The sequence below is a fragment of the Dicentrarchus labrax genome, unplaced genomic scaffold (assembly GCF_905237075.1).
Source record: "Dicentrarchus labrax unplaced genomic scaffold, dlabrax2021, whole genome shotgun sequence".
NCBI lineage: Eukaryota > Metazoa > Chordata > Actinopteri > Moronidae > Dicentrarchus > Dicentrarchus labrax.
In genome coordinates, this window is record NW_026136707.1 from 10730151 (window position 1) to 10747094 (window position 16944).

General features: G+C 40.3%; 2 protein-coding genes across 2 annotated transcripts; one reads left to right on the forward strand and one right to left on the reverse strand.

The window, feature by feature from the left end:
• Positions 1-3: 3 nt before the first annotated feature.
• ndufa3 (NADH:ubiquinone oxidoreductase subunit A3) lies at positions 4-2484 on the forward strand. Its single transcript, XM_051405328.1, has 4 exons — positions 4-102; positions 388-462; positions 2095-2172; positions 2301-2484. Exons 1-4 carry the CDS (start codon positions 96-98, stop codon positions 2390-2392), a joined length of 252 nt encoding a protein of 83 aa, XP_051261288.1. The 5' UTR covers positions 4-95; the 3' UTR covers positions 2393-2484.
• Positions 2485-3839: 1355 nt separating this feature from the next.
• Positions 3840-16940, reverse strand: zgc:158689 (uncharacterized protein LOC791177 homolog). The gene is made up of 15 exons (XM_051405322.1): positions 16444-16940; positions 14295-14439; positions 14098-14173; positions 13902-13988; positions 13263-13324; positions 12442-12513; positions 12067-12204; positions 11351-11503; positions 10423-10599; positions 9176-9821; positions 8541-8742; positions 8047-8109; positions 7484-7652; positions 7296-7336; positions 3840-6600 (listed from the first exon to the last, which is right to left on the reverse strand). Exons 2-15 carry the CDS (start codon positions 14340-14342, stop codon positions 6528-6530), a joined length of 2007 nt encoding a protein of 668 aa, XP_051261282.1. The 5' UTR covers positions 14343-14439; positions 16444-16940; the 3' UTR covers positions 3840-6527.
• Positions 16941-16944: the final 4 nt, after the last annotated feature.

Here is a 16944-nt window from a genome sequence, read left to right on the forward strand (position 1 = left end):
TGTTTTTGTGCGACGGGCGCAGGAATTACACGTCCGTCTTTGAGTTACTACATTTCCCATGAGCACCCGCTCGGTTGAAAACTACACGAGACAACATGGCGGGTATGTGAATATAAACATCTTTTTCTTCATCTACCCGGTTAAATTAGCTTCAACAACAACCCTCCAGATAGCATTAATGATACTTTAACCCATTAAAAGCTACGTTACCCGGGCCCCAGACTGACTTTAAAGATGATAACCTTTCGATATAAAACGAAAAACATGACCTTGGCTGCGTTGCTAACGGTGGCTAACGTTAGCTCGCCGTAGGTTGTCAGTGGAGTTTAATGTGTGTGTTTGTGTGTTTGTGTTTGTGTGTTTGTGTTTGTGTTTGTTTGTCCGCAGCAATCGGAGCGTTTCTGAAGAATGCCTGGAACAAGGAGCCGGTTATCGTCGTCTCCTGTGGCATTGGACTATTAGGTCAGTAACTAGCCTCCTAGTGTACATTATACAACGTAATATACAAAACATACTTAAGATTAATACTAATAAGATAGCGCTGGCATATATACACTACTCACAGAAAGTTAGGGATATTCAACTTTTGGGTGAAATTTATGGAAAATGGAAAAAGTTGATGCTACAGTGATATTATATCATGAAAGTAGGGCATTTAAGTAGAAGCATGCAATGGTAATTTCTTCATCTCAAACAATTTATTGAAACAAAAAGCTAACAACAGTGGTGGCTATACCACAACAAGAAATTTCACTGTCAGTAAAATGTCTTTTGTCCTTGAGCATCAATTACAGCTCGACAAGACGTCTCATGCTGTTCACAAGTGGACTTATTGCAACCTGCTGATGACACTCTGTGACACTGAGCTCAGTGGAAACCTCCCTCTGAGTACATCCTGTTTGAAGCCTCGCACTGGCCAGGGACTGTTGATCCATTGTTAGGTGTCGTCTTGGTCTCATGATGTCAAAATGTGAACAGCACGATGAAGAGGACTGTTTAAATACAAACTGTCATTGAACCAGAAGAACAGCATGTTATGCAATAAGTACTGAGACATTGAACAGTTGGACATATGCATTCAAAAGTTTAGCGAAGGTCAAATTAAGATCACCTGGAAAGGTTATAGTGCATTTTATGTACATTCTGAAATGTGAGTAGTGTATATAACGTTACCTCAGTAGTCTTTAGTTCAGCATCATTCAGTGGAATACATAATATATATATGCTTTACAACAAAAATCAGGCCTTTTCACATTCACCATTTATTGTTTCTGCGCTTGATAAAATTCTCATTTCAAGATAATGTGGTTACCAGATTACCAAGTAGGTTTTCACATACCAGGGATTTGTCTTGGTATATTGGTGTATAACAGTAAACAGAGAGACATGAGAATATATTTAAAGATGAAAGCAAGTATTGCAAGTCAAGAAGCATGAACAGAAAATTGACAACATGAATGCATTTTATAAAGACAATCAGAGAGACAATATGTGTGTTATTTTAAATGGAAAACATTGTCCAGAGAAAGTATTAATTATAAAGATAGGATAACTTCACTGCACAGTGTGTAATGTAACATTTAGAGGGTGGGTGGTTACATTTAGGCACAGCATCTAATCATATCTAGAACATATGTCACTACCTTTATTCTACTGAAAGCATTAAAATAGTACTTATGACATGATACATAAGGTTAGACAAAAGTAAACCAAAAGCACCTAAAAATGTCTTGAGATGTCTCATATGTCCTCTGGTTGGCTGTCCCAAGAATGAGACCCACAATGACCACATTTTTCCTCTCAATACCTTTTTATTTCTTTCCTTTTTATCAGTCAGTACTAAGGAGTGTCAGGGGTCTGTTGGAGACGTATGCAAGTGTGTGAGATTCAGTAAATTTATTCTAAAACTTCAGGCAATGTACTTCAGGATGGGAGTAAGGTGTGCTCTGTCTCTGTGGTCTTTGTTTCTATGTGAGTGGGGACCTTAACCAGTGATTTCTTTTGTCACCTGACCAATGTAGATACAATGTACAATATAAAGTGTAAATGATATAATATATGTAAAATGTATTAATAAAACCTTAATTTCCTCAGGTATTGCTGTTCCATTCATCAGCCCTTACACAAAGTATTCTGGGATGATCAATTCAGCTGTGCCATACACCTACCCAGGTAAACACTGTTGATTATTTTACAGCAGGTTGTGTTTGAGTGACAAAGCTCCGGATATTTCAACCATTTACTTCAACACCTGTTTAATTGAATATTAAAGCTTCTTTTTCTTTACTGTCCCAATTCAGTCCCTCTACGAGACGATGGAAACTTGCCAGATGTTCCCGCCCATCCACGTGAACCGAAAGGAAGGAACTTGGACTGGCTTAAAAACCTGTAACTTCACATTCTCGCAATCAACGCTCGTGCTGTTCCTCTTGTCTGCGTATCTGCTCCACTTGTCCCACAATAAAGATGATCTATTTAATTCTACTTTTGTCCGACATTGTTTGCTCTCCATACATTCAGTTGGATTGTTACATTACATTTGTGTAATTTCCTCAGAACAAGGCTTAATATTGGAACTTAGATCTATATTAGAAATTGTAATTTGTAATTTTGTTCTTTTAATATTCCAGTTTCTTAAAAACAAACATATTTTAAAAAGTTATAACAAACCACTGTTTATGCTGTTTTATTTTCTATGAAGTAAAATGCATTTTAAATATGTAGGATACCTGAGTTTTCATAATCTGAGCAAGAGCATGGTGGCAGACTTTGTGTAGGAAGTCAGACAATTCAAGGAACTTTGGATCTTTGTATCATTTTGCATCTTAAAATTACAATAGGTGTTTGCTTTTGGCCTGTGGCCCACCTTTAAGTGTTAGTTTTGGACCTCCCATAGAAAAAGTTTGAGCTCCCCAACTTAAAATTACCTGAACTTCAGTTTTAAAAGCTTGAGATCCTTTTGACTTTCTGTAAGACAATCTGACTCGGTGTTTGTTTCATTTAACAAACAGATCATGAGTGTTTTTGCTTAAACACAACCCTTATCCTTCAGAAGAGGCTGAAATCAGATTAACCCTGTTTACAAACAAATTCCTTGTTTCAAACCAGCATGATTCTATTTGAATGAGAGAGAAAGGTAGCGGGACGATAAGCGGAGCAGTACTGCGTGTTATTATATGGCAAGGTGGATTATTCAATAAGATATAACACATAAACACTTCATAGGCTTAAACACCTGTGTTGTGTTTGTTCACAGCCACACTTTGGATATACACCGATCAGCCATAACATTATGAGCACAGACAGGTGAATAACACTGATTATCTGGTTATCATGGCTCCTGTCAGTGGGTAGGAAATATTAGGCAGCAATTGAACATTTTGTCCTCAAGTTGATGTGTTAGAAGCAGGAAAAACGGGCAGCGTGAGAATTTGAGTGACTTTGACAAGAGCCAAATTGTGATGGTTAGACGACTGGGTCAGAGCATCTCCAAAACTGCAGCTCTTGTGGGGTGTTCCCGGTCTGCAGAGGTCAGTACCTATCAAATGTGCTCCAAGGAAGGAAAAGCAGTGAACTCATGGGCGGCCAAGGCTCATTGATGTACGTGGGGAGCGAAGGCTGGCCTGTGTGGACCGATTCCAACAGAGGAGCTACTGTAGCTCAAACTGCTGAACAAGTTAATGCTGGTTCTGATAGAAAGGTGTCAGAACACACAGTGCATCACAGTTTGTTGGTCTGGGGCTGCATAACATTATGGCTGATCGGTGTATATAAATGTATAAATCTATAAATATCTATAAATGTTTTAAAAGATAAACATACAAAGTAACAGTGAGCAGTTTCCTTCATTTAACTTTTATTTCACAACACGTCAATATGCAGTGTTTCAGGTAAAGAATGTCTTCCTCAGCAGTATCCATCATCATCATCATCATCATCATCATCATCATCATCATCATCACCATAATATAATATCTTCTGCAGTCACCAGGATTTCATGTCAATGCAATTCAGAGAATAGACTAAACAAGTCTGCTTACATTGCTTCATTTTTATTTTTTGTATTTTTTTACAGAACCAAAGTACTGTGTAAAATGAATGTGCAATGTTAAAACAACATTTCACTTTGGAAGAAGAGTTTTGGACTTTGGATAAGTTCCTGTTTTCAGTGGCAGTGTTTTCTGCAAACCAATCAGTAGCTTTTTAAACATCTACACATACACTTTCTGTAAGCATGTACACTATCCTGTTAAGTAGCTGTAAAGGCATCTATTCACTTCTGTTACACATTTATATTTTGAATAAACCTCCCATGTATTTTTTGCAACATAGTTCTCACCTAAGATATATTTATATGTTGTACATATACTATATTATTTCTCTGTATCAATCATTTCTACACCTTAATCTTTGCACACTTTTCATTCATGCACTCAAAGGGCAAAAGTATTTGTCACTTTCACTCCAGATTTTATGGATCACTAATACACTACAACAGCCACCAGTTACTGTGACTCATATAAATCAGTATTCTCATTTTAAAACACATTCAGACCTACAAAGGTTCTTTATTTTCACTGTGTCTCATTTTCTGTTCAGAAGTGGAGAGAAACGTTTCAATACTACAGCTGACAGATTTTCCGGTGCTTGAAGTTGACGGATTCGGTAGATTCTACAAAGTCAAAATGTTCTTCCAAAGTGAAATATCATTACAAAAAGAAGTCAAATAAAAGTCATACAATCACATGTTTTTTACGCACTATTTACAAGCATGAATAAGCATTAACTCTATAATTCTGCAGACACCTTTATTAATGATGCCACACTACTAATAATATATGCTGTTAGGATTGATTTACTACAACCCTCGTGGGCAATATCTGAATCTTCAAGGTGCTAAAAGATCACAGAAACTCAATTACAACAGGAACATAAACAATTTCAGTTTGCACAGATACAAAGTTTCACCTTTAAACCACAGTTTTCTAGAGGCGACTTCAGAACTACAGAATATTACTTTGGATATCTCTAGTTTACCATGAACACTTGCTCAGACGTTGGTCAACTTCCCGTAAGCTTTCTTCATCACTTTCATAGAAACATTTCCCCATTAAAACGTAATCATATCATCTGTCTTGGCTTTCACATCTCTCTCGAAGATTTTGCTCAGTTTGATTGGTAAACATACAACTACAATCAACTAGCCTGGATGTTGTCTAGCTTTAGATTTGGGACAGAAAAGGAATCAAGAAGACATCAAATCCAAAGACTAAGCACACAAATCTCTCATTCTTAACACTCTGAACCCTCCACAACCTGCTACCTTCTAAAAAAAAAAACAACACTTCAATAATAACCCCGTCCAAACGTTCAACTATTACCTGTCACAGTTTGTGTCTGTGAAGCTCATAAGCTTTAGTTTCTTTGTTTTTGTAGGACTTGCTCTGTATTAAATAAGTATTCCACTGAGAAACTAACAAGTCCCATTGATCAATCATTTGAATCTAATTTAAAGGTAGAATTTGTTTTTACAATGTATTTTTTTTAGTCCAGGTAAAGAGTTAAACTAGTCCAAAAATCTACATTCATAAAATACTAATATGTAACTTTACAGCAGCAGAATGTGTCGTGCTAACTGGCATAAACATAAGATATAATTGACAGCATCGCCCATGTTCAGTAATTTTAAGGAAATAATGACATAAAAATAACTTGCTGTGCCAATTTCATATTAAAATATGCCAAGTCTCACTCAACCAAACAACCACGTTTTAAAATAGAAAAGATACTTTGAATAAATTTAAAAGTTCACTTCCTTTGAAACCAATAGAACGCAACAATCTGGCAGCTTTTTCTAAAAAATATAATATCATAATAGCACTTTTAGAGTAGGAGCCTGTCCTCTTCCCATAACACTTCATTACAGTGAAAGTTACAGTTCTCAACCTGCTATTAGGATCCAGTCCCTAGATCAGCCGGACAAAGAAAACTTTTCTGTATATGGCACAAAACAAGGTTATGTTGAGAAGAAATTGCATTGTAATACAGTAAGAGACATAAGAGGCATCTTTCATAGGCAAGGAAAAACCTAAAAATGTTAGTTATTCTGGACAAGATACAGTATGTCGATCTCAAACACTAAGCTAAATACAGCCAAACACCTTACTTCTGTTTAATAAACACTAGCCTAGATCTTATTTTAATGCCCGCGTTTCACTCAAACAGGATTCTCAGATATTATCTTGTTTCTATATTATCTGTTTTTCCCATTAACTACATTCAAATTTAATGGACTGTATTCATATTTTTTAACAGATCAGCCTTTACACATTAACCTTTTATATTTAGATTTTAAAATGTTCTATTCTTGCACACAATCTGTATTTGATTAATTTGCCAAAAAGAACATCCAAAGTACAATTTAAAAGAATCAACATGCAATGGGCTGTTTCCAGGATTCAACCTGAGGTTTGATGGACTGACAAACCACAGAGAGCAGGATCACTGCTGCTGTGGCAATAAAACGCTTACTCAATGATGGGAGCTGAGCGATCGTTGGTGACGGTTCTTCTGAGTCGGACGTGGGCAAATGGATTGAGCCTGAAAGGAGGAAACAATAAAAATGAAATGTATGTCAGTCATTACATGAACTGGTCCATACATGTAAAACACAAGACTAGTAGTCTACAGCCAAGCTAGAAGCTTTCTGAGGTTGTACTTAGACACAGTCGTGCTTTGAGTTAAAGGTCTAGTTTGTAGGATTTAGTGGCATCTAGCGGTGTAGTTGTGGATTGCCACTCCCTCGCTTCACCCTCCCCTTTCAAGTGGCCACAAAACGTGCAAGAAACACAAACACCCCTAACTAGAGCAACTGTTTGGCTAAAAGCTAACATGCTCACAATGATAATGCTAATACGCTCATGTTTAGACCCATCAACCCATTCATTGATGATCTTCCACTTAAAAAAAACACACACACACACACACACACACACACACACACACACACACACACACACACACACACACACACACAAATGAATGCTGGTATAAAATTGCAACTCATTCAATAGTTGTTGAGATATTTAATTTTGGACCAAAGTGGGAGACCGACTGACAGCCCAACACTGTCGTCCCTAGAGTCTCGCTCTTCCACAATGATTTGATAGCTTCTTTGGTTAGACACTTCTTGCCTGGTAAACGCCAACATCTTTCAAACTCAACGCTACCCAAGATTACACAAGTGTGACTAATAAAGTGACATTGTGCCCCTTTAATGCCACCTTTAAATTTACCTGGTTGGAGAGGTCGATGGAGAGGCCAATTCTGAGGTGATCTGAAATTTAAAGAAGAATTTAATTTCCAATATTACAAAGTTTCTGTATCTTCTGTATCTATATCTTCCATTAACAGCGAGCATCAGTGTGAAGAACACATTGAGTCTAACTCTTGACCTCTTCACAAAAGGTTTCATGTTTATGACCTTGTTGCTGTCGGCCATGCTGTAAGGGCGCGGGCGGAAGGTGCTGACCCTCTGGGGAGGAAGGGAGCGTTCCTCCTCTGATTCGGGGGTGAGGGCTGGGAAACCTGGAGACACCAGCTTGTCGAGCTGGCCCGTACTGGTGCTGTTAGCCTTAGATAAGAAGAGAGAGCTAAAGGGAAGGTCACAGACAGAGAGGAAAGAAAGAAGATAAAGGAAACATGGTGAGAGTTGAGACATGTTGGTTTTGTGTTAATTCATCAACAACACTGTTGGGAAAGGGCGGTGGAAAGACTGAGAGGGCAAACAGTAGGTATCATTCTGCAGTTTATGTACATTTTCCATGTGTTTGGCATGAAGGATGTTTTGATTTATTGAGAAGACAGATGGAAAGGGAAGAGTGTCTGTGAATCAACCAATGTTATAACTGCCTACTTTTACTTAAGTATTGCTGATTTACTGAGTTGTAAAACAGCAGAAGGGAAGTAAAGGAAGTATTTCTGTCATTAACAGTGTCAAAGCTCATCAAACCTTCAGATTTCAGTGTTTGTTCTTCCTCGACTTACCTCTCAAGGTGATCCATCTTACTGTGGTGTGGCTGAGTGTAGGAGAAAGGGAACCAGCCTTTCCTGTGAAGGACATTTTTACTATATGTTAATGAATAATAAAATGAAAGCTTCAAGCAGCAAGACTTGAAGAAAACACTTTTATATCATCTTATATGAATATATTTGTTCGCATGGGGCTACGGAGAAGCTTGCAGACAAATATTCCTACGTGAGAAAGAAAGGCTGTTCTGCTTACAGTAAGCTAGGAAGGAGCACAAGGTTGAGGGAAAGTGGTGTCCCTGACTTGTTTTGGTTAATGCCTGAATATAATCTTAACATTCGAGCCAGAACCAACTTTATTCAGCCTTGTCTTATGGCATTGAGTCTTCTAATGTTGTGCACTGTAGCAATGCTAAACATAACAAGGCCCTTTCAACATATACAGCACACCATTCAGTGGTTTTCTCCTGTGCTGCACATTTCAGTATGAGTGTGTGATTTGTAAAACATACCGTCCAGTTCGTTCATTTTGACCATAGTGCCACCCATCTCTGGGCTCAGAGATGAGCAGGGTGATGTCGTCACCAGGCAGGAAGTGCAGCAAGCAAGCTCCGCCACCTACGCCACCGCCCTCCGATGCTCCAGGAGTGTGAGCGAACATGGCTTCCACACATGCAGGTCCGGATAAAGGCAGCATCCTGGGGAGACTGGAGCCTAGGAAGAGGAGAAAGTAAAAAGTTACACTTTTAAAAGGACTAGTGTGTAGGTTTTAGTGGCATCTAGCGGTGAAGTTGTTTTATTAGAGCCAGTGTTTGGTTTATCTGTTTCGTGGGCTACTGTAGAAACATGGTGGTTAAACATGGAAGAGAACCCGCTCACCCAAAAAACAGGTTATTTCTAAGGTGATGAAAACACAACAATTCTTTTCAATAGATTCTCCGATAGTGGTTTTTGAAAGAATTCTTCAAAACAGCATGAGTTTGTTTGGCTGCACTGTAAACGGATTCACCAGATGCCCTTCTGTTGACAAAGTAGCTGCTCAGTGAGCGTTTGCTCCACACTTTCTGTTTCCCCAGTAACCACGGACTAAAAGGTTAAGGATTACAACTTTAACAATGGGGATGGAGACTTCCAGATCACATCTTACCCTGAAAGCCGCCCAGCCTCATTTCACTGACAGGTCTCCTCGGCAGTGGAAGTGTTGCTGTTGCACACATATCAGCGGTCTTCAGCAGCCAGGGATTATGTGAGGGTGATGAAGCGTTGCTCCCTCCCGGTCCCACCTGTTGGGGCAGTAACTGCACAGGAGTCATGGCCCTGGAGAGAGGAGCACTGTGGGGCAGTGGAGGACTGTGAGGAGCGCTGTGGGGGATGGGGAGGGTCATGCCCTGCAAGGAGCCGCTGGCCGGGGAGATCTGGCTGAGCGACATTACTGTGGAGGGGATGAGGCACGGGGAGAGGTTAGACGTGTTGGTGGCCAGGAGGAGAGAGCTTGGCTGGGCCGAGTTGCTGGATGTGGTGGGAGTGGATGCAGCAGGGCTGGCGCTGCCACTGGCGCTGCTGTCAGGGAGGGGGCTGGCCGATGCACTGAGGGGTGTGCTGGTGTGCTGAGGAGATGCTCCCCGTGATGAACCTCCCGCAGCTCCTCCAGTGGCGAGAGAGCGGAAGGTCTGGGGGGAGCCCTGAGGAGGACATGCTTCACTCTGGGAGGAGGAGGAAGGGAGCGAGCGTTGCTGCTGGGACCGATTGGAGTCTCCATTCAACAGAGGAGGGACTTCTTGAACTGAGAGCCTCTGAAAAACAAAAAAACAGATACTATTTAGTACCAGAAATCAGACGTAATAGTTGAAACTTTAATATAATATATATGATATAATTATCAAAGTTTCAAAGTCACGAATGGGGTGACTTTAGGCTCGAGACTTTGAGCTTGAGTTTAACACCCATGACATGTGACTTCACTTGGACTTGATATCCTCTCCAACAAATATTTCAGATCACATACGACTTATAGACTATGTATCCATATTTTTATTAGCCTAGATGTTGTCTTGTAAAATCAATAACCAATCAGCAATGTCTTCTCTATGTATGTTTCACTGATGGATGGGCAGCAGCAAAGTTAGCTTGTTGTCACTGTTCTTAATTCTATAATGACTAGTTTAGGACGCAAATAAAAAAGATTACTTTTACAATTACAATTACTTTGTCCCAGTCCCAGGAACAGCTAATAATGGACTTGTTTTGTGTTTGACCACCACCATACATGTCTGAGTTTATCAAGTGGTGTTTCAAATATCACAATTAAATAATTCTGTGAAAAACAACCACAGTGCAGTGGACACTGAAACACTGAACCAAAGTTTCAGCAAGTATAAACAAATATGATCCGACCTGTTCGGGCTGAGCAGAGCTGAGCTTGGTGTGGCGGAGGGCCTCAGCTATCCCAGCAGCCCCTGAGCTCTGAGGCGCAGTGTGACGCAGCAGATTCAGAGCACGCTCTGGGAGTTTCGTGGGCTGAGAACACGACAGCTGCCAGGATGACAGTTTCTGCGACAGAAGCTCTCTCACCTGGATTACGTTCAGAAACACACAAAAAAGAGAAAACCACAACACTGTTAAAGGATGCTGGACTTATTCTAGTATTTTAAACTAATCTCTGAAAAGACAAAAAATGTACAATGAATAGGTCTAGACTCTCAGTACTTCCTAATTTCCCTCTCAGCCCAAAGCCTTCATTCCTACTGAAGATGTAAATCTATAATAAATGTAGCTTCATTTTTATAAAAAGTCTCAGTACAGCTGGACACTGGCATGACTGTGTGTGTAGGATCGATGAAAAATTCCTTGTAATGAAGAAAAATGTCAAACAAAAAAATAAAATAATAAACTAAAATAGAAGAAAAATACACAGGGAAGGTTTTTAGTTTTATTCTTTGTCAGTTTGTTCAAATTTGTCAACATGAGGAGGCATTTGGTGCCTATGAGACTGTGAGTCAGTGTGTTTGTATTTAATACCTATTCTGACAAATTCACTTTTAAAATGAAACTAATAAAAACTTAACTAACTTAAATAATAAAACTAAACTGAAATTAGCAAAACCACTCTGGAAACTAAAAGAAAGAAAACAAGAAAATCAGGAAAAAACTAATGAAAAATACAAAACTATAGTAACTCCAATATGAAGATCTATGAGAGAGAAGAATAAGTTATATTAGGGTTTGACGTGTTAGTAGGATATATTAATTGTTGATTGATAGTCAGGACAGTAAGAGGACAGACTTATCCTTTAATTTTAACATCTGGGTTTCAACTGATCACCTTGGAGTGGTAGTTGATGAGCAGTTTGGTAACACAACACTGTCTGTCCACCAGGAAGCAATATCGTCTCCTTTCCTCAGTGAGTGCCGACTTGTAACCCGTGGCAACCATTGCATCCAGCTCGCCTTGGCGACGACTCATGAGCTCCACAAACTGAAGGAAAAAGTCAAGAGAGAGATTTCACGGCACTACTCGAAACATCCTTAAACATGCACGTACATCCCTGCGTTCACAGTCGCGTGCGCGGTGCTCGAAGACGGAGACGGAGCGACCTTTAATGCACAATGTCAGGAGATGGGAATATGTGACATCATATCCTGCCTGCTGCACAATGATAACAAAACTCAAGTCATAAAACACTGTCCTTTGCCCAAGTGACCTTTTCTTCCAACCCTCCCCCACCTCCCCTTTTGATTACTTACTTTCTCCAAGTTGCTAAGTCCTCAAATTCATATTCCTCCAGTAAAAACTTGTTCACTAAGTTGCTTGTTTTTCTGAAAGATCAGCTGAGGCAGATTGTTCTTTAATCTTATTCACACTGGCCTATTTCTCGCTCAAATGCTCACATAACTCGCTTTTTAATCTGCTGTAATGCTGAGTGAGATGTTTAGGTCCGTGTGTTTGAAGGATTTTTGGTTTCTCAGATGAAAGGAGGTCACTGTGTCGTACTAACTTTAGCTCAAATGTTTGTGCGTTTTACTCAGGGCTTCACTTACCTGCATCTCTCTGTCTCCGTATTTGTTGGGGTGACGACTGCCCTGGCTCTTCCTGCGGAGTTTCTTCAGCTGGGACTGGCAGCGCTCAATGGACTCAGATTTAGACCTCCGCTCACTCTGATACTTCTTTAGGGTGGCCTGAGAGGAAGTCAGAGGATTTATTTGATAAGTGTTGGATGAGACAAGGTTTGATAGAACTAATATTTAAGATTTGATCTATACAGTATAAACTCACACTGCCTCATCTTCCAAACATAGAATTACACGAAGCATTTCAAACTAAGCAAAAATCCTGTTTTTCTCACTCAAAAGTGAAAGGACATTTTGTTGTCACCCTACTGAGTGTGAGACATTTCAGTCAACGTGTTAACTTACTGTGAGGTATTTAATATCCAGTTCCAGCTTCTGCTCCAACTGGGCGAGCAGCTCAGAGTGAAACAGCTTCAACTGTTGATGAAAACATCCATATGCAGCATTTTAGACAAGGTATACTGACTGACTCACTATAGAACTTTTTCAAAGCAGCCATTTTAACATGAAATAGTAGGGTAAACACATGTGTTATTACTGATACTAATTAAGGCTCCGTTTCCATTTAGTGAAGCAGACCCTGTCCAGTGAGAACATGCACAATAGCAGCACTCTGACACTGTTTGACCCGAATGGAACAGAAACTTAATTAGACAGAACTTAATTAGTCCTCCCAGGATTTCATTGGCTTTTATTGGGATTGTAGTGGCCCATTTCACAGCAGCTTTTCTCAACAATTGCGATGCATGTTGTGATGTTTTTGGGCTTTTTTTGCAAGGAAATTGTGGGGAAAGTAAAATTGATACAGGCTGGTGGTGAGAAAAAAATCATTATTGGGGATGCATGGCTCAACATTTAGTGCGGGGGACTGTTATGATCGGTGAAACCTGTGAGAAACGACAATGATCGGTCAAACTGGCGGAGAAGTTGTGGTGATCGGCCAAACGTGCAGAGTTCACAGGAAGTTGTGATCGCAACATCACGTCTTCCTGGAGGGACTGATTCGTATCATTGGTAACGCCTGTGTTTTACCCTACGATTTCATGTCAAAATGGCTGCTGTGAAATTATTATAATAATAATTTTTGCCACGTTCATGTCCTAAAAGTCTCCAAATGTATAATAAGTTGTAATTTAAATAATAAATTCAGCAGTTATTGATCTTACCACATCTTCCAGCTGCACCTGAATCTGTCTGTGGACCTCGGCCATCTGAAACAGTGTGTCTCCTGTGAGGAGCAGTGAAGGAGGTCAGTATCATGTGTTATTTAAACTTCTTTTAAAACCTACAGTGCATCTTTAATCTGAGCAGAAACTATCACACGTTGTTTATCTGAGATCTGCGCTCTGATATTTCACAACAGTAACGACACACATGAGGACGACACACGAGTAAAAAATGGCATTAAACTTTCTGTTTTAACACATTTTCTCATGGACAAAGTGTTGGTCAGCTGTGAGTCCCTCCCTCGGTCACACAGCGCTGTAGTATGTGGTGGCTGGCATCTCGCCCTCCGACTCTCCTGCCTGCCTCCCCCGCTGTTTTCAGCATTACAATGAGATCATGTGGTGTTGTTAATCTCCCAACAATGACCCTACTCTCTCCCTTTCCCTCTGTTCTCTCTCCCTCTCTCTCTCTCTCTACATTTCCTCATTCCCTCTTGTCTTCATCTCCTCCCTGACCCAACACATGCAGCAGACTACTTGCAACTTCTCTCCAGCTGTCACGTCGACTCTCTTCACTTTATTAGGTGCCATCACCGATTTATTTGTATTTGTACTCCTCTCTGCCAGACGCCCACTCACCCAGCTCTTTGGAGCCTTGGCTGTCGCTCGCTAGTTCTCCGAGTTTCACCAAAGCATCAAAGTACCCTTTGGCAGCCACAGTTACTCCTGAAGAAGAAGAAACATTTTAGGGAATACATCCTGTTCAGTCATTCAGGAATACAAGTTCACTCAACTCAGCTGAGAGGACAAATCCAAAGGCCTGTTTTCGACTAACCTGTCAGGGCTTTCTCGTAGTGTTTCCCCATGGTCACAAAATTCTTCAGACTGGGGTTGAACTGGTCCAGAATTCCCTGTTGGCAACGATACACACAAATAATGCTTCAAACCTTTCACTACACATAGTGCTGCGTGCGATTGTGAATCATTAAAAGGTTTATTGTTGGGGAAGACAAACAGACAGGAGAGTCGTACCTTGTAGACATTTTCTGTCATCTTGTTGACCTCTTCTGTTCGAGACATTTTTCCTTTCTCAGTTATGTCCTGCCACTAGGTACTTTTGTTTCGTCTTTTCCTCCTGTTCCTCGTGGCCCTAAGTTTTACAACAAACAGCAACCCCCTAAAAGAGAAAAGACACAGTGCAAACAAGTCTTAAATGTACCCCAAAACATGAGGAGGAAGCACAAATCCAGGTGTTTTTTACCTTCACCTCTGCAGAGGAAAGTAGAACTGAAACAATTAGTTGATTATTTGATTAGTTGATCGACAGGGAATCAATCAACCACTATTTTTATAATCAAAAGTGCCAAATGTTTACTGTTTATAGCTTCTGTCAGGATTTGCTGCTTTTCTTTGCCATAAATACTAAATTGAACATATTTGGGTTTGAAGATTTCCACATCAGGCTCTGGGAAATTATAATTGGCATTAAACTGGTGTTTTATAGACAAAACAGTTCACCAATTAATCACAGAACTACGATAAGTGTCACTTATTTGTGTTGGTCCATGTGTACAGAGAACCTCCCTTTGTCGCTGCTTTTAGGGAGTAACTGATTTAGATCAGCTAGAGGACTTTTAAGGCCATTGAACCATCACAACAAGCAATGAGGATGTCAGACCGTCTTGGGTTTTCTCTGAGGGCAGCAGTGTTATTTTCACATGGTTCTCGTCCGTGTTTCGGCTGCCAGTTTCGACATTATCGCCCTGAAACATTACGGCAACCCAAATATTGCTCCTAGATTCGAGTGCCAGACGAGTTGTACCATTTCAGATAAGAACAATGGGCTTCTCCAGTCCGAGTCACAGGTGTCAGAGCGCTGAATAAACACGCGACAACAATGTTTCCTCAGCAGAGAGGACGTTCAAGGGGGGACGGCTCTGGGGTCAAAGGATTTCCAGTCTGGATTTGATGGCAAAATGCTCGTTCTGTTTTCCCTGTGCAACCCTCCTTTGTTATCACAGCAAGATTACAGAGAAAACGTTGACCCAGATCAACTAATGGTATATGACACAAAGAAAACATTTCCAGACTCTTGCTCATTAAGGCCACCCTGATGTAGTCTGTAGTTCGTCAGAGGAGCTGTAATAGTCTGCAGACAGAACAGTGGAGCTTTGCACTAAATTAATTTAGTTTGAAGAGCTTTATAAATGTACACGTTCTTTAAAATGGTGAACTAGATAAAGCATTTTGTGTGTGTGTGTGTGTGTGTATTCTAGCTTTTAGTGTGGTTTAATTCTAAGAAATAAAGTGTTGCTTGTTTCAGGATGCAACAGGAACAGTCTGCAGGTGGTTGGGAAACTGATACAGAAGGTGCATTCATGTGCTTTGGCCTCTTTAAATTTCATCAGATGGTTTGGTTTAAAAACCATTAATGTCACTTAAAGTTGCAGCAATTAGTTGAGTAAACGACAGCAACTCTTTAGCCTATTTAGCCTATGTTATATCAATTACTTGTTTTAGTCATTTTTTAAAGCAAAAATGCCAAAACATCTCTGGTTCTAACTTCAAACAACTGTGAGGATTTGCTGTTTTCCCTGTTTTATATGATAATAAACTGAACATCTTTGAGTTGTGGACTAATGATCAGACAAAACAAGCAATTAAAAGATATTTTTAACTATTTTTTTACCCAACGAAAACTGTGTTTTACATGCAGACGTACAAATAATTGTGCATTTCTGTTGGTTTTGAAGGTGGAAAGCTGCCAAATGTTCATGCATTTACTTCTTGCCTTTCTCTAAAGATCAATTAATGGTGCAACACTGCAGCAAAAACAGCACCAGAGCAAAATGAGCCTTTTCTTCCATGAACCATCTACATCAAAGTCTTTTACTGAGGCACATGCAACCCCCCCCCCCCCCAAAAAAAGTAAAGTAAAACATGCCAAGCCTGCCTGTAAATATAAATATAGATAATAATATTACTGATAAGCTAACTACACAGTGGATGTTGGTTTTTTATCCTGATTAAGAAAATGCATTCTGCCATTTGCCCACACAGTGCAGCAGCTGAATAACAGCTACCTGTTGATCTCAAACTCTCAGCTCCACTTCCATTTGTGAAACTCTAACAAATAAAATCAGCTACTTAATAATTTAGAAAAAAAAAGAGAGTTACATACCTTTTCAGATCTCATTGTGGGGAAACGATAAAGGCTTCCTGCGCGTCTTTGAGTGTTAAATGAGTACAACACCCCCTCTTTTCTCCCTATTAGGCTACTTTCCCTCTCCGTTAGTTAGTGGGGGGTTGTTTCATCCAGTAGGGCACTAAATCTCGACTCCCCTCCACCCCTTTTTCACATGCCCCTCTCTCTCTCTCTCCCTCTCACTCCCTCTCTCTCTCTTTTCCTCCCCTCTCTGTCACACACTTTCTCCCTCTCTCTGCCTCCCTTTACTCCCAGGAATCGGGGTCAGATATTTGGTGCCGTTCAGTACCTCTCCTCATTACTGAGCCGATTACCGACATGCCTTCACGCCCGCAATAAATAAAAAAAACCAACCCCGTCCAGTCCAACCACCGACAAACCCCCGCCCAGTACAACCAGCTCCCTGCCGTTGGAGACCCACAGTCAGCCTCCCATTCTCTGTCTGCCTCTCTCTCTGTCTCTCTCTCTGTCACTCGG

Excerpts from the sequence above, each read along its gene's own strand:
- ndufa3 (XM_051405328.1), top strand. Across the intron at positions 463-2,094 it reads CTGTGGCATTGGACTATTAG|GTATTGCTGTTCCATTCATC; the intron begins GTCAGTAACTAG and ends TAATTTCCTCAG. Across the intron at positions 2,173-2,300 it reads TGTGCCATACACCTACCCAG|TCCCTCTACGAGACGATGGA; the intron begins GTAAACACTGTT and ends GTCCCAATTCAG.
- zgc:158689 (XM_051405322.1), bottom strand. The coding sequence starts at position 14,342 with ATGTCTCGAACAGAAGAGGTCAACAAGATGACAGAAAATGTCTACAAG. Across the intron at positions 14,174-14,294 it reads TGACAGAAAATGTCTACAAG|GGAATTCTGGACCAGTTCAA; the intron begins GTACGACTCTCC and ends CGTTGCCAACAG. Across the intron at positions 13,989-14,097 it reads CTACGAGAAAGCCCTGACAG|GAGTAACTGTGGCTGCCAAA; the intron begins GTTAGTCGAAAA and ends CTTCTTCTTCAG.